This window comes from Haliotis rubra, unplaced genomic scaffold (genome assembly GCF_003918875.1).
Source record: "Haliotis rubra isolate DU_JTF1 unplaced genomic scaffold, ASM391887v1 Scf1520, whole genome shotgun sequence".
In the NCBI taxonomy this organism is placed as follows: Eukaryota; Metazoa; Mollusca; class Gastropoda; order Lepetellida; family Haliotidae; genus Haliotis; species Haliotis rubra.
In genome coordinates, this window is record NW_025765471.1 from 56,680 (window position 1) to 74,052 (window position 17,373).

General features: G+C 41.4%; 1 protein-coding gene across 3 annotated transcripts in view; it reads right to left on the reverse strand.

Moving 5' to 3' along the window:
• The window catches only part of LOC124270516 (sister chromatid cohesion protein PDS5 homolog B-like), a 68,039-nt gene that overhangs the window by 31,245 nt on the left and 19,421 nt on the right, over positions 1–17,373 (reverse strand). For all 3 annotated transcript variants that reach the window (XM_046705534.1, XM_046705533.1, XM_046705535.1), the window contains exons 10-17: positions 11,341–11,435; positions 11,029–11,174; positions 10,440–10,591; positions 9,883–9,996; positions 9,349–9,381; positions 8,989–9,083; positions 8,639–8,778; positions 6,766–6,978 (exon numbers count right to left, since the gene is read on the reverse strand). In XM_046705534.1, coding sequence (XP_046561490.1) covers positions 6,766–6,978; positions 8,639–8,778; positions 8,989–9,083; positions 9,349–9,381; positions 9,883–9,996; positions 10,440–10,591; positions 11,029–11,174; positions 11,341–11,435 — 988 coding nt within the window. The remainder of the gene's footprint in view (positions 1–6,765; positions 6,979–8,638; positions 8,779–8,988; positions 9,084–9,348; positions 9,382–9,882; positions 9,997–10,439; positions 10,592–11,028; positions 11,175–11,340; positions 11,436–17,373) is intronic.

The following is a 17,373-nucleotide window of genomic DNA, read 5'->3' on the forward strand; positions in this document are numbered from 1 at the left end:
ACAACACAATGCAGAAAAAATATATTATACTCTCAAAAGTAGAAAATAAAAACATCACAAAATAAGTTTATAGTCAGTAACTCATAAAACGAGAGTTCACTTCCTTTGACCAATATATATATAATACATGCAATCTGGGTGTTTGATTGACCAAAGTTTGCCCTGATGCTTGAAATGCAAACAAAACAATATGTAATTTTTCAAGTAAAATTGATATTTTTATACTTATCCTGACTCATGATCTTTTGCTTATCTCCCTTTTCCTTGTGAATGGTAGTTGAACACTTGAATCCCTTGAAATTCCCAAAGCGGACGTAAAAAAAACCTCACCCACGAGTTACCTCCCTTTTCCCGCGAAAACAGTTATGTGACCAGCCTTACTTGTCACTCTCTCCTGATTTTTCTGCCCAAGCACTTGGATTTGCTGTGCAATCTGAAGTGTTTCCAGCGGGGAGGTCGGGAGGGCTTGACCTCATGAGTCAGGATAAGTATAAAAATATCAATTTTACTTGAAAAATTACATATTTTTTCTTATCCTGACTTTTGATCTTTTGCTTATAGAATCCGACGGATTGGTGGTGGGTCAGGCCACTTCCTGGATTCATCAGCTGTCCTTAGATACATCCCGTATCCCCCCCATGGGAACTGCGTAGCGGCATTTCCGAAACCCTATTCTCCCAACTTCCGTTATAACTCGGGGGGACCACTTCTTGTCTTACTTCCCTCTCAGACATGTTGAATCATCTTGATTCATGTGGCTTCAGATAAACTAGTATCTTCTTATTACTAGATATCTTATAACAACCCATAGATTATGATAAGATCTTTATCATATATGAGTTGCAACCCCTTCACGTACAGGTAAGATCTTTACCCGTACAGGATCTTTAATCACTCATGCTAGCCTGTCCTAGACTGTGCGCATGGACTTTCAAACTAATACTTTTCTTTAGTAAAAGTTATCAACAAGTCAACGTGATAAAGGGTGAGACTTTCCAACTCAGCGCCTTTGTGGAGCCATTAGTAGCTGTGCTACAACAAGAGGCCCAAATTGGTGAATGCCTGAGACATCTTCAGTGGCTATGTCTCGGAGGTTGTGGTTGGCAAACAATGTGTGCGACTTCTAAAAGCAGCCCTCCATAATTGCTGATATAGAGCAATTTCCTTGCAGAGCTAGTGTTGACGCCAATGCTCTGACTTCGTGTGGGTTGGAAGCTCTTGGGACATTCTACAGTCCGTTTGAGTCAGAAACGGACCGATGAATTGCAAATTTTATCATTGTACAAAATTGCCACATAAATATAAATAGTACACGTTTATCATTTACTAATAACCACCAGCTTTCTTATATTTGAAAATTTTCATTGAAAACGCAAACAGAAACGGAAACGGAACAGCCACTATTTCGTCGTGCACGGGATACACATGCCTGATGATCTGGAACTGGTGAGACAAATGTCTGTAGTTGTTTGTTGAACCTCGTGGCAAACAGGTCTATGCATGGGGATCCTATTTCCCTTATGATGAGCCGAAATGCTTCTGGATGGAGTATCTATTCTGTAGGTGACAGGTGCAGTGGTCAGGAGAGAGCGTCTGCAAGCACTTTCTTGGCTCCGCGGGTATGTGACACGCCTTTATCCAGATGTTTGCCTCCTCCATGATGTCAAAGAACTGGAATGTGAGCTATAGTAGGCTTGGTGATCTTGTAGATCCTTGCCGATTTATGGAGAATGCCACAGTAGAGTTGTCCGTGTGGACCATCAGCATTCTTTTGATCAGCGAGCTCGACCATAGTTGTAAGGCATTGATCACAGCTTTCATCTCCAGCAGATTGCTGTGAAAACGCTGCTCAGTTTGGACCACTTCCTTGATGCAACTTGATTGTTGAGATGTGCACCCCAACCTTGTATCGATGCGTCTACGTAGAGATGTGTGTCGAAGGCCGGCTCTTGTAAATAGGTCCCTCCGCAGACGTTCAACCTGTGGGTCCACCAAAGTAGGTACCTCTTAAGATTGTCTGGCAGCAAGATAGGGTCGACGCTGTCCAGATGTTTTGTCAGGAACCGTTGCAGCGGCCGTAGTTGTAATCTTCCTGTGCGAGTCAAGTCCTGCGCCGAGGTTAGTTGACCGAGTAGACATTGCCATGTTCGTAGTGTTAACGGAGAGATGACTGCTTGTGGAATCATGGCTTGTATCTTGACCCAATGATCTTCTGGGACCACAATTCTGTATTGTGATAATTCTTATTCCCAGCAATTGAAGATCTTGTTTGATTCTAACTCCAACTTCATCAGGTTCACTAGCCATCCTAGTTGCGTGAGCTGTCTGAGTTGATTGGCACTTTGAAGAACCTGTATGCCGTAGTCCAGATAACCGGCACTGCGTAGACCTTGATGCTGCAGATAGGTGCCGATAGGCTTGGTTAGCGCAGGTCTGTAGGTTTGCGCACAGTGTCAGTAGATGAGAGGCTTCGCAGAGCCTTCGCTTCTTCCTCGAACCTCCGTTTCATCATAGCCATCATCTGGTTGGTGAATTGTCTCATAATTTCACCCAGATCCAGTTGATTGAAGTTGCTGCGGTGTAGAAGAAGCATTCACGAAGGCTGATGAGTTGTGTGCCTCAACATCACTCCGTAGAGAAGTTTGTGGTAGTTCGTCAAACAGCTGGCCTGCTGTGACCATTGCAGTAGACGATCTAGTAGTCGTGGAAGTCGATTGAGTTGCCGATCTCGTAGGTACTTCGGGTAGAAGAAACGGGGGGGATCATCATAAACGTCTTCTTCATGCGGAGGTAATATCTCTTCGGTGAAGGATTTCTAATGTGTTGATTTACCCTCCGATCTGGTAACAGATACTTTCTTCTGCGACGTAGAAGAAGACGACGTCTTTTTCTTAGCTTGAGTCGGAGTCAACTGCGTTGTAGCCGATCTCTTCTTGGCCCCCGTACCAGCAGACTGCCCCTGCAACGTACTCAACATAGCACCAGTATTATGAATCTCCGCAGTAGCAATCAACATACAGTTTGCAGGCTGTTTGCAGGCTGATCAATCCATGCCCATAGATATAAGACAAATATTGATTAAATTGTAGATTTGATAAATCAACAGAATGAGTACAACGCAAGCTGGAAGAACATGGTTTTATGCACGAAAGGCATTGGGGGTGAGGATCAGCCACGGATAACCTGTGCCTGCAAACACTGCAAGATTTCATAAAATGTAAACAAAGTTACATAACAATGAATTTATGACACAAATACAAATAATTTTTACAATTTTTTTACATATAACAGGGTTAGAAATCTCTTTGAAAAGTCTACTAGCCATGAGGACTAGTGACTCTCACCAAACTACTAGTCCTCACACAATTTTAGTAGTCCTCAAATTTCAATCTTTAATAAACCAAATAATTAATTTGACTTAGTCAAGCAGTATTGGCAGAGGTGTGGTATCATAACAAACAAACACACAATATGTTTTGGCATATATAGTTTAATTCAGTCATGACAGATGGATATGATCATATTATTCAAATAACACAACTACAACGTAAATAAGTTAATATTTAATGAAAATGCAAACTTATACATTTATAATGTCCAGATAAACCACGAAGGAAGCAAACAATGCAACGATTTTTTCCATTTGTTACATGTCATAATTATCCCCTTACGTTTTTCTTTTCTGTTTTTCATGTTTACGCAATCGGAAAACTATTACAAAGATATTTCTCAAATAATATGTATGGTCGTCTATTTCCCGATAACATTGGCTTTCCGCTTGTTAACGTGATACAACAGTGGGAAATACCTCCGCTTTAAGCTTCGATAAAAACGTGAGGCTTATCTATTTGATGCATGGTATCGCTCGAAAAGCTCTGAACATCAACTATATCACTATACCCTTGCCAAGAGTATTTTCACAGTTGTAAGAAGCGATTTGATTGGTTAAAGATTGGTTTCTAATGATGCTTTCTTGTCACAGTCTGCTACTTGTGTATCGCGGATTGGTCAAAATCACACACGGACCTAAGGCAGCCAATCATATAACAGCAATGGATACTTCGTGAAACGAAAACTTTTAGATTCAGACGAAAAGTTTTGGGTAAATTCATGCTATTCTGAACGTGTTACGCACAAGATCACTACCTATAAGTATATTCTGGACCTTAGTGGACGTATCGTGCTAGGTTATGACCTGTGACAAAAATGCTTCATGAATATATTTTAGCATTAAACATCGTGTCCGAGCACGAAATCACTTCGAGGCGACAAAAGCCAAGATGTCACTTGAATTACATTACACGATCACACAATAAAGATGGGAATAGTAAGTTATAATGTAGGTTTGATTTTATGAGTACCGTTATTGAATATATTCTTCAATTTATTTAATTATCATCTCGAAACATCGTTACTTTGCTCTTTGACAACTTTGATGTGGACCCGTTGCCGAAGCATGTGTCCGAGAATTGTTTTTTCCAATAACATTGCGAAAAATAGCTTTTAATTTTAAGTTTGTCGATAATATATGGTCATTTGAAATGTAATAAGTGTTTTCAGACATTGTGAAAAGTGATAGATTTAATTAATGAATCATATGTTAGTTAGGTTCCTAAAGTTATATATCATTTTGATGCGACTACTGCCTGGTAGCCTGGCGGACTAGTACTGTTAGATGTTTTGGTAGTCCTCCGGGAGATTTACTAGCCTTGGGCTAGCGGACTAGCGTAGATTTCGAACCCTGTATAACACATAGTAGTTTTTTCCAAATTCATACACAGCGTAATTTTGACTGACTGACTGAGTTTAGTTTTACGCCGCTTTTAGCAATATTCCAGCAATATCACGGTGGGGGACACCAGAAATGGGCTTAACACATTGTGCCCAGCGTAATTTTGAAGAATAGGACCTAAATAAAAAGGATATAATGCTGTATGCGTGACTTCAGTGCTCGCCCAACCATCCACTTGGGCGAAAAGGGAGAGAGTGACAAGTAAGGCTAGTCACATGACTGTTTACGCGGGAAAAGGGAGGTAACTCGTGGGTGAGTGTATTTTTACGTCCGCTTCGGGAACTTCAAGGGATTCAAGTGTTCCACTACCATTCACAAGGAAAAGGGAGATAAGCAAAAGATCATGATATAAATGTGATGTTTCTGTATCCTGTAATTACACGACAGTTCTGAGTTTCTTTTAGATCTTTATGCATATTTGCTAAGTTAATACTCCAAATACTTTATGCACAAATATCAATCTCTATTATCTGTATTGACAGAAAGCCCTACTAAACATTTGTGACCAAATCACGGGTGGTGATGACACAAGGTTTGAGAGGCCTGGGCACGTCCATCATGATGGTTTCACATGACACAAGGTTTGAGAGGATAGGGCAAGACAAGCATGATGGTTTCACATGACACAAGGTTTGAGAGGATAGGGCAAGTCCATCATGATGCTTTCACATGACACAAGGTTTGAGAGGATAGGGCAAGACAAGCATGATGGTTTCACATGACACAAGGTTTGAGAGGCCTGGGCAAGTCCATCATGATGCTTTCACATGACACAAGGTTTGAGAGGATAGGGCAAGTCCATCATGATGGTTTCACATGACACAAGGTTGAGAGGATAGGGCAAGTCCATCATGATGGTTTCACATGATAACACAAGGTTTGAGAGGCCTGGGCAAGTCCATCATGATGGTTTCACATGACACAAGGTTTGAGAGGATAGGGCAAGTCCATCATGATGGTTTCACATGACACAAGGTTGAGAGGATAGGGCAAGACAAGCATGATGGTTTCACATGATGACACAAGGTTTGAGAGGAGGCCTGGGCAAGTCCATCATGATGGTTTCACATGACACAAGGTTTGAGAGGATAGGGCAAGTCCATCATGATGGTTTCACATGACACAAGGTTGAGAGGATAGGGCAAGACAAGCATGATGGTTTCACATGATGACACAAGGTTTGAGAGGATAGCGCAAGTCCATCATGATGGTTTCACATGACACAAGGTTTGAGAGGATAGCGCAAGTCCATCATGATGGTTTTACATGACACAAGGTTTGAGAGGCCTGGGCAAGTCCATCATGATGGTTTCACATGATGACACAAGGTTTGAGAGGATAGGGCAAGTCCATCATGATGGTTTTACATGACACAAGGTTTGATAGGATAGCGCAAGACAAGCATGATGGTTTCACATGACACAAGGTTTGAGAGGATAGGGCAAGTCCATCATGATGGTTTCACATGATAACACAAGGTTTGAGAGGCCTGGGCAAGTCCATCATGATGGTTTCACATGATACAAGGTTTGAGAGGATAGGGCAAGACAAGCATGATGGTTTCACATGACACAAGGTTTGAGAGGATAGGGCAAGTCCATCATGATGGTTTCACATGATAACACAAGGTTTGAGAGGCCTGGGCAAGTCCATCATGATGGTTTCACATGATAACACAAGGTTTGAGAGGCCTGGGCAAGTCCATCATGATGGTTTCACATGACACAAGGTTTGAGAGGATAGGGCAAGACAAGCATGATGGTTTCACATGATGACACAAGGTTTGAGAGGCCTGGGCAAGTCCATCATGATGGTTTCACATGACACAAGGTTTGGGAGGACAGGGCAAGACAAGCATGATGGTTTCACATGACACAAGGTTGAGAGGATAGGGCAAGACAAGCATGATGGTTTCACATGATGACACAAGGTTTGAGAGGATAGGGCAAGCCCAGTATGATGGTTTCACTCACCAGCAGTAACTTGACAGACTTCTCCCCAGCATTGTGGATGCCATCCATGTTCTCACCAATGCCTGTTAACGTTTCATTTACGTGATTCACAAGCTTCTCCATGGCAACAGCATCAATCATTACTGGGGCGATACGTTCCAGTAGCGACTTGACTAGGTTGTACATGTAATTGGCTTGTCCAGGATTACATCCAATCTTTTTCAATATCTCTTTCTGAAAGAATAATACATAAGAGATAACATGGCAATATTCAGTTCTACCTAAAAAGTAGTCAGAGCTCCAGATAAGATTTAGCTCATGTGGGTACTGTACCCACTGTATTTTTTTGGAGTGGGTATTTCATTTTTCCGTTACCCTCTGCTTTCAAATATGTGCGTATTTCAGTCATTTTACTCACCTAAGTATTATGTCATTGAGTAAGTTTACTAAGCAGGTATGTTCTGAGTCATAAAAAATCACTCATCCTGTACTGACAGTACAACACTAATCCTATACTAACAGTATCTAATTTAATAGCAATCGATGTTATTCTAACATTTTATAAATCGTAATGACGATTTGCTTTAAACTTTAACAATTATTTTTCAATGCGTGCTTGGAAATTTTCTATGCGTATTTTACCCGGATACGCAGCTTATCTGGGCCTCTGAGTAGTATTTATGTCCATCACTACTAACATCAGATCTCCATCTGTGGAAATGTAGCTATAACGGGGCTTTCACATAAGCAATAGTTGCGATTACAACACTTGACTATGGCTGTAAGTCATGAAATGGATCCATGCGTTCATCAGTAAGCTTGTTTGAGAACTGGTACTATATGGCAGCCTGTAAATTACCCACGCCAGGCCAGACAGTGGCCAAATTTCACTTATCAGAAAGGTACACAAAGTCCGAGGTCTGACTTCCATTTTTGTGGAATCCGTGATGGCTGAGCAGGTTAGATTGCCGACTCTGAGTGCTGGCGATTAGGTGCCTCATTTTCAGGGTGTGGGCTCAATCCCGGATGGGACTCAACCCAACAAAAGCGCTAGAATCTGTACCTTATTGTGAAAGTGTAATCCCAAATATAAAATATGTTAACATATGTAATGCCCCTTTACTGACCAAGGCAACATGCATACTGATAAATTGATTCACATGTTCTAATGATCTATTGTAACTTTGAATCATCTATGGTTGAGAGGTAACTTGAGGAGAGGACTTGACCCAGTCTGGGTGCCCACTGTATGACAAGTAATGGTTGGAGAGGAATTGACCCAGTCTGGGTGCCCACTGTATGACAAGTAATGGTTGGAGAGGACTTGACCCAGTCTGGGTGTGGTCCCCACTGTATGACAAGTAATGTATGGTAATGGTGGGAGGACTTGACTCCAGAGGACAAGTAATGGTTATGAGAGGACTTCTTGGGTCCCCACTGTATGACAAGTAATGGTGGGGAGAGGACTTGACCCAGTCTGGGTGCCCACTGTATGACAAGTGGAAATGAGGAATTGACCCAGTCTGGGTACCCACTGTATGACAAGAGGAGGACTTGACCCAGTCTGGGTCCCCACTGGGGAGAGGACTTGACCCAGTCTGGGTGCTCACTGTATGACAAGTAATGGTTGGAGAGGACTTAACCCAGTCTGGGTGCCCACTGTATGACAGACAGCTGAGGGGAGGGGATGTATTCTATGCTGGATCCCCACTGTATGACAATCAATGGAAGGAGTCTGGGTGCCCCTGTTGTAGCCTGGATCCCCCACACAATGAAGGAGTGGGGTCCTGTTGTAGCCTGGTCCCACACGGTCTATGCTTGTCTTCAAGGCTCACTTAGACATCTGAGTATCAATGTGTAAAGCGTATCCAGGACAGTGCACCAGCGTACATACCACAGCCTCCTCTGCCTTCTTACAGGAGCATTCAGGGTGCACGACGACCTTGAGCAGGTGTCGCATCCGCTTGTCATCTCGCAGTTTCTGACTGAACTTCTTCAGGTATTCCTGTGGCTTTTGTTGCTCAGGCAGCGTACCTGTTGGGGCAGTCAGAAAAAATAGCAGCAACCGCCCATGGGTATGATGTGATTGTCAGGGTTCATACACAATACACATCCGCTCAACATGGACTTCGATGGACACACTGCACATATTTATTTTTTGGCAATGCATACCTTTACAAAGTAGGATTTTATATTATGTAATATTCTTTTATTGTCATCAACGGAACCATATTCAATACTTACGAGCAAGACCTGACAGTCTTGGAAAGAGTGGAGGGGCGTTCGGCTGTCCGTGTAGTTCTATAGCCTCTAGAAGCTGCATAACTTGGACCCGGACCCTGCAAAGCGACAAACCTCTCAGACCACTAGTACTACCCACGTATGGCCTAGTCAGGCAGCTAATGCTGTCCTCAACAGTTTTTAAGTTTTGTGCTGCAGTAACAGCAGTGGGAGAGTTTAGACAGCCAGATCCTAAGTGCTTACCACTTTAGTATAACTCGCACGCGAGCGTATGGTCCTCACAAAGCATTATAATCAAGGTAAATCTGTACATTGATGTGATCGAGGCAAGTGATTAATGTCTTGTCAGTGTGTCATACTTACGAACTTCTGTGCTTCAATAATTCATTAAATGCCCTGCAAAGAAATCAACACAACATTTACACATGAAGCAATACAACATGAGACACATAACACTCAGCAGCTCTAGATTTTAAACAAATCGTGTCCCGAATGTGGATTGGAAATATTAACGGAGATCATTCAGGAAAACTCGACAATTTTCACTTCAATACAGACAACCAAAACCAGGCAGGTAGCAAGCCATTTTTTTCGTGTGAACCTGATTGGTTACAAAGCTTTATATTTAGATAGTATCGATGGCTTGCCCAACCTTTTTAGCAACAAACATGTGTAAGCCTGAGATCAGATGTGTAGGACTGAAACAATATTTTGACAGGTTTGCTTCACGCATGTAAACAAAATCTGACTCTATTCTGAGAAAGCTATGCGTATCATTCACTCATTGATTTGAATTTAGTGCCAGCTTCACTATATATGAATTATCCATGCGACTTTACGCAGATACACATCCTATCTGGAGCCCTGTAAATGTAGTGTGCAATTGTGGTGACTCACTTGACAGCATGGTCATCAAGGGTACAGTAGAGTCGCAGTAATCTCAGCATCCGTACATTCGCTGGCAGCATGTAGGGCACCAGGTTGATGTTAAAGATCCGCTCAACAAGTAACCTGTAACGAGTAATGTCATTGTGCAGGACGCTCAAGTCACAACACATACCATTCTGCATGTTTTAAGATCACAACCAATATCTCAATATTTCTTAATATCTCTGCATATTTAAATCTCATTCCTTATTTGGACCAATCATGTTACAAATTAATCAGAAGTCATTACTTTTCATACAAACATTAAAGTGGTTATTGATATGTTGTGAGCCTCACAAACAAAGACTTGAAAGAGAGACATTTGTTTCCTCCCTCATGGGCACCAAAGGAAGTCTGACAGAGCAAGATCAGAGGGAGAATACTGTGGTTGGTCAACCAGGGGAACGCTGAGCAGAGCATCACTTCTCAACATCTATTAATGGGACTATGTGTCAGGTGAAATTAACTTCTTATAAATGTCTCAGCAAAGAACCATGAGCTTGCTTGCTCCACAAAACAGGGGTTACCTGTCATCATTGCTGTTCTGGTAGTATGCGTGGAACACCTTGTTCTTGATCCAAGCCACCTTCTTCTCATGCTGTGGGTTGATGGTCTCCTTGGTCATCACCTGTTTGTACATCGTGCCTAGACCCAGCAGCCCTTCACGACGAATCTTGAACTGAAAACAACTCACACTGAAGTTCTTCCAAACATTTACTACGAAAGTAGCTCTTCACTTTTATCTCTAAATTCAGTTTTTCTGTTTATGGAAGTGAAATTCATGATTAATAACGTCCAACTCCAAACTATTCCACAAAAATTATGTTACTTTTAAATGAGTGAGTTTGGTCATGGTGAGTCACCATGGGAGGAAAGCCGGAGGCGATGCTGGTCTCTCTGGTGAAACCCATGTGCTAAGTTTGGACCAGGAAACATACCTGGTGTAAACAAGGATTCCAACCCACAATCACAGGTTCCTGGTGCAACCAAGGGAAGCAACTCTGCAGTGAATTGCAGCATGTTAGATGACTGGGCCACCAGTGTCACTGTTTTCAAAATGATGCCATGCTCCTATAAAACACTAGCATGGGACCAACATTTCCTACTGGGGCTTACCTTCTTGTCCAAGGTTCTCTCTTTAATGAAGGTCATCATTTCTTCATTTACAAAGTCGAAGTCTTTCTTGGCAACATTCATGACACAGTTGATGACCTCAATCCTCACAGTCTCCTCAGGGTCGTGTTGCCGAACCTTTAGTTGCTCTGCAGAAACACTTCAAGTTGTAAACACTAACCGACTAACCTGTCTGCTCCCAAACATCCATTTTCCAGACAAAAACGCAATATTCTGAATCTACATGATAATGCATATACTAGAATAGAAGTGTGTTTGAATTACAACACCGTAATGGGAGATTTGAGTCCTTACCAAGGATGTCTTTAGTCAGTTCTGGGTGGTTTAGCACAAAGTACTGAGCAAACGAACAGCAGATGATGCGTACAGATGTACTGATGTCATTGAACCTGAAACAAGAGGATGCTCATAAAACAAAATTAGCATACAAAGACACAACATGGAGATTTGATAACCACACACCTACAGCGCGAGGACACAGACAACAGTCTTGTGATCAAAGAGTGTCTGACAAACAGCAGTGGTCAGTGCTGGATGTTGTGTGAATGGCTACCCCACTGCCACTAATGACCAAGAGAGTCAAAAGCAACGACAGATGCTGTCTGAATGTAATAACAGCGTTTGACAAACAAAGTTGGTTGTCTCTGCTGGATGCTGTTTGAATGTGATGACCAAGAGTCTCACAAACAACAGACATTTGTGCTGGATGCTGTTTGAATGTGATGACCAAGAATCTCACAAACAACCGACATTTGTGCTGGATGCTGTTTGAATGTGATGACCAAGAGTCTAACAAACAACAGACATTTGTGCTGGATGCTGTTTGAATGTGATGACCAAGAATCTCACAAACAACAGACATTTGTGCTGGATGCTGTTTGAATGTGATGACCAAGAATCTCACAAACAACCGACATTTGTGCTGGATGCTGTTTGAATGTGATGACCAAGAATCTCACAAACAACCGACATTTGTGCTGGATGCTGTTTGAATGTGATGACCAAGAATCTCACAAACAACAAACATTTGTGCTGGATGCTGTTTGAATGTGATGACCAAGAGTCTCACAAACAACAGTCATTTGTGCTGGATGCTGTTTGAATGTGATGACCAAGAATCTCACAAACAACAACAGACATTTGTGCTGGATGCTGTTTGAATGTGATGACCAAGAATCTCACAAACAACAACAGACATTTGTGCTGGATGCTGTTTGAATGTGATGACCAAGAATCTCACAAACAACAATAGACATTTGTGCTGGATGCTGTTTGAATGTGATGACCAAGAGTCTCACAAACAACAAACATTTGTGCTGGATGCTGTTTGAATGTGATGACCAAGAGTCTCACAAACAACCGACATTTGTGCTGGATGCTGTTTGAATGTGATGACCAAGAGTCTCACAAACAACAGACATTTCGAGGGGTTAGTGCCAGAACACCTTAAGTAAATAATTCTGTCAAATTTAGGTAAGGGTATTAATGCACTCACATACTGACATGTTACTCATAAAAAAAGCCCATAGCAATCAGGGGCTTAATTAGGTGGTTATGCATTAGAGTACAAACAACTTATCAATTATCTCTCCTTTTGGTATAGACCAGGTTATGCTATGTTAATATACACCGTTCAGTCCTGCTCAACTGCTGTAGCCACGCTTGATATTCTCATGCCATAAACCCTTAACTGGCAGCAGTCGCCTCTGGCAGACTGTGTGGTGTCCATCAAGAATTTCCCTTACCGGTTAAAACAACTGATATGCTGAAGGAATGTTCTGGCTCTTTAGACTTACAGCTGATAAGGACCTCTCTCCGGGATCAGATGGTCTTAATTTCTGTTATTCTGTTGTGGCCATATATAAAGCGTGCCTCTCCCAGCTGTTTACAGGGTTTGTTTCACACTAGCCAAGGTTAGTTTATTTTGAACCTTGGGAGAGGAGCTATTTTCTAAAGTGTGCGTTTTATATTAGGGACATTTACAGTCACGAAAATCCCACTAAGACATTACAGGTAAGTCATATCTGTAAATAGAAAATAAGTACTTGTTAAATATAACACACATGAGTGTGGTAATATACTTGTATTTCACTTTACGAGATTTGTTGTCTGTATAGTTATTTGCCAGCACTAATTAAAATTGAAACTGAATTGCTTTGATTATTGAGTGTTAGTGTTATCAAATTCAGTGTGTGATATTAGCCAGTCCCTTAGTTTAGTACTCTGGTTTTAGGTCTATGCAAGATGTCTGAATTATGGTCCCACGCAGATGAAGATGAATTATTACAATCTGACTTTGCCACAGCCACAAGTTGGTCACTTGCCACTAATATGTCAGTCAATTCTGATTATATTCAACATGAACCAAACCCATGTGGGGAGTGGCTGGATACCCCAGCACAATCTGATAAACCATCGGATATGCCAATACAGTATGACGCAAATGATGAAGAGGATGAGTCAGTGGATATACCAACACCAGATCATACCACTGAGGATAACCAAACCCAGTTTGTATCAATACAGCGTTATGTGCCTCTTGATTTACAAAGAAAGATGGATACTACACCCAGATGTTTACCACAACAGTGTGCAACACAACAGAGTGATGCTCTGCAGACATGCCAGTACAGAGGAGAGCCTGCAGACATACCAGTACAGAGTGATGCTTCTGCAGACATACCAGTACCTGCAGACATACCAGTACAGAGTGATGCTCTGCAGACATACCAGTACAGAGTGATGCGCCTGCAGACATACTTGTATTAAAGTAATGCGCTCTGCAGACATACTTGTACAGAGTAATGATACTACAGACACAATAGTAAAGAGTGATGCACATATAGACATACAAGTGCAGTCTGATGCGCCTATAGACATACAAGTGCAGTCTGATGCCTATAGACATACCAGCACAGAATGATGCACCTATAGACATACAAGTACAGTCTGATGCCTATAGACATACCAGAACAGAATGATGCACCTATAGACATACAAGTACAGGGTGATGCACCTATAGACATACCAGCACAGAATGATGCACCTATAGACATACAAGTACAGTCTGATGCGTCTATAGACATACCAGAACAGAATGATGCACCTATAGACATACAAGTGCAGTCTGATGCGTCTATAGACATACCAAAACAGAATGATGCACCTATAGACATACAAGTACAGGGTGATGCACCTATAGACATACCAGAACAGAGTGATGCCCCTATATACATACAAGTGCAGTCTGGTACGCCTATAGACATACCACCACAGAGTGATGCGCCTACAGACGTATTAGTAGAGAGTTATGGGCGTGGAGGAACATCATCTCTGAGGGATAGTGACAGTGACTTTGACAGTTCTGATAATGAACTATTGTCAACACTAAGGAGTAGGAAAGGACTGGTCCCTGACAACGACCCAGCATTATCGTCAGGTGAAGAATATGATCCAGATAAAACCGCACTTGATTCATCAGACTCAGAGTTTTACTCCATGTATACACCATGCTCACTTGTCAGTGAACTTTTCTACATGAGGAAATTGAACTGTTACAATTTTACAGTGTACGATTTAGCCACAAAAGGAGGCACATGCTTTGTATGGTCGGAAGTGGATGCCAAGAGGGGATCATGTGAAGTTGCATCATGCCTGCAAATTCAGCTGAAGGCTTTGCCACCAACCGTCAAGCATGTAGTTCTGTATTCAGATACCTGTTCAGGACAGAACAGAAACCAGTATGTTGCAGCCTCCCTATTACATGCTGTGACCACTATTGAACACATCAGTACAATTGACCACAAATTTCTAGAGCCAGGCCACACACAGATGGAGTGCGATGCAATTCATTCCACCATTGAATTTGCCAAAAAGAAGACTAGCATCTAGGTACCAAGCCAGTGGGACACTGTTATAAGAATGGCCAGAAGAAAGGACCCTTATATTGTCATCCCAATACAGTTCACCGATGTGATGGACCTTAAGAAATATGCCCATGGTAGACTGAAAAACACCAAAATTGATACAGATGGTGGTCGTGTGAACTGGTTGTCAATGTGCTGGATGCGCTACATTAAAGGCAACCCAGAAAGCATCTTCTTCAAGACTGAGCACAGCAATGAGCCATTCAGAGAACTGAAAGTGTCTACAGGCAGCCGCCGGGGAAGACCTCAGAGTATCTGTGAACCTCTGATCCGAAGGTACTCGGGAAAACAAGCAATTTCCTCAGCCAAGAAAAAAGATCTCATGTCACTCTGTCGGTCCGGTATTATACCCAGAGAGTATCACAACTATTACAAAGAACTCCTGACAGATGCTGACAAAGTAGAATGCCTCCCCTTCCTGGCTTTGGAGCAGGATACAGACAACCGATACAGACTAAAGCTACGACACTGAAACAACAGTCGTTGCTTTGTGCTATTACATGGTGTAAGTTATAATATGATTGTGGACATGGGTGAGGATAGTGTAATAATCATAGTGTCATAGTCTGGTTTTATATATTTCTTAGTCACTTTCATTCAAATGGCATGCCATGTTTCCAAGAACATGTTATGTTGTATTATTTCCTGACTCCTCATTTACTGTAAAGTGTTCTGCTATATATTTCCTCATTTTGCAAATTTAACTTGCACACATATTTCACACAAATCACTTTTTTCCACCAGGCCACATAGTTATGTAAACCTTTTCCTATAAGTTATTTAACAAGTTTAAAGGTCACATGCAACCAAAAAATCAAACATAATTTAAACACAATTATCACTTATTCGTGACATATAATATACATTGCTGGTTATGAAAAACATATAAACAAAATTATAAGCCGCATAATCGCGAAATCAAAAGTGCAATATTGTGTACTTCAGTTTACTTCCCAAGAAACAAAGCAGCGGGATACTGAACCCAGTCTGAGCGGGTGGGTGTGCACTCAAGTGTAACGGCTGGTTCATTTGGCATATGCCCTCACGGCTTATTGTGTGTGTTTATGTAGAGATGTTGGGTTTTGTAAATACATGCTCATTTTTGTGTATAACATTTTACAATCAACAGACATCATAACATGTCAAGTGTTCAACTATCACACCTGCCTGTCTGTGTAATTACATAATATGACAGAGACCGAACTCGGGCAATAAATCAATGCATTTTGTTTATGGTGTATAGCCTGATTGGTGTTAAGTTCAAATTGCATGTGGTCAGTGATAGCAGCTGTGTATTAAATATTGCCATTAGCAGACAGGCAGGCAGACACACAGGTGTCAATAAAGCAAGACATTGAGTTTTGTCTGTGACAACGACATATCTATATCACAGTTAGAAATTCTGTCAACGCTAAATAAGTATCGAACTGAGAAAGTGACTCGGTAAGAAGAACGTGTGGTGAAATTATATAAACAGTTAATTTACTGTCATAACATATAAAAAGCTCAGCCTGTGAGATATCAACAAAACATTAGAAAAATAGCTCACACCAAAGCCTTCACCGAAAGTATTCACCGGACAACCCGCTTCCAAGCTGCGTGAACCTATTTCACACTGCGCGACGTGCTATGAGCGCAGCCCAGCTGTTTAAACCCGCTTTCCCCAGAAAAGTCGGGGAAAATTAGTGAAACATTTGAACTCTGATTTCGTTTTTTTTTTCATCGCGTTATTTTTCAACTTTATAAGTTGAATTTGCATTTTGACGATTTGTTTCGTAAGTCCATACCGAAAGGTATCAGAATCTGCAAAGTTGTGTTTTACGCTGCATGTGACCTTTAAAGAGTATGAAATAGTGTTAAGAGGTGGATATCAATATTAATTCTCAATTCAAAAAATGACATTTACATTTTGAGACGCCATCAAATCATTAACGAAAAGGAAATAATGACTCATTATTATATCTAACATGTCACATATCTAACATGACATATCTATGTCATCAAATACCTAATGTGATTATTCAGTGTTCTATCTAATCTGTGTGATGTAATCTTGATTCACTTATAACAGACTTAATTTTTAGTATCAAAAGTCTTTAGCCTTCATCTATGTCATAGTCTAGTGTCATAGTTCTATTAAGTTTTATCATCCAAAACTGTGTTCCACAGGAGACATTGCTTGTGTGGAGATCAGACGATATCTCCTAGGACATATCGCTTTGAGAGTAAATTTTGCACAATGCCCTGACAATGATATGACGCCATGAACTTGATGACGCCACATTGCTATGACATCGCTGCACTCGCGAAGTTCAATGGCAGTACTGTGTTCAGAGATGTACATTTTTCATTGAAAGCTAAGGAAGAGTGATTTTGATGATAATAGAATCTCACCCTCGTG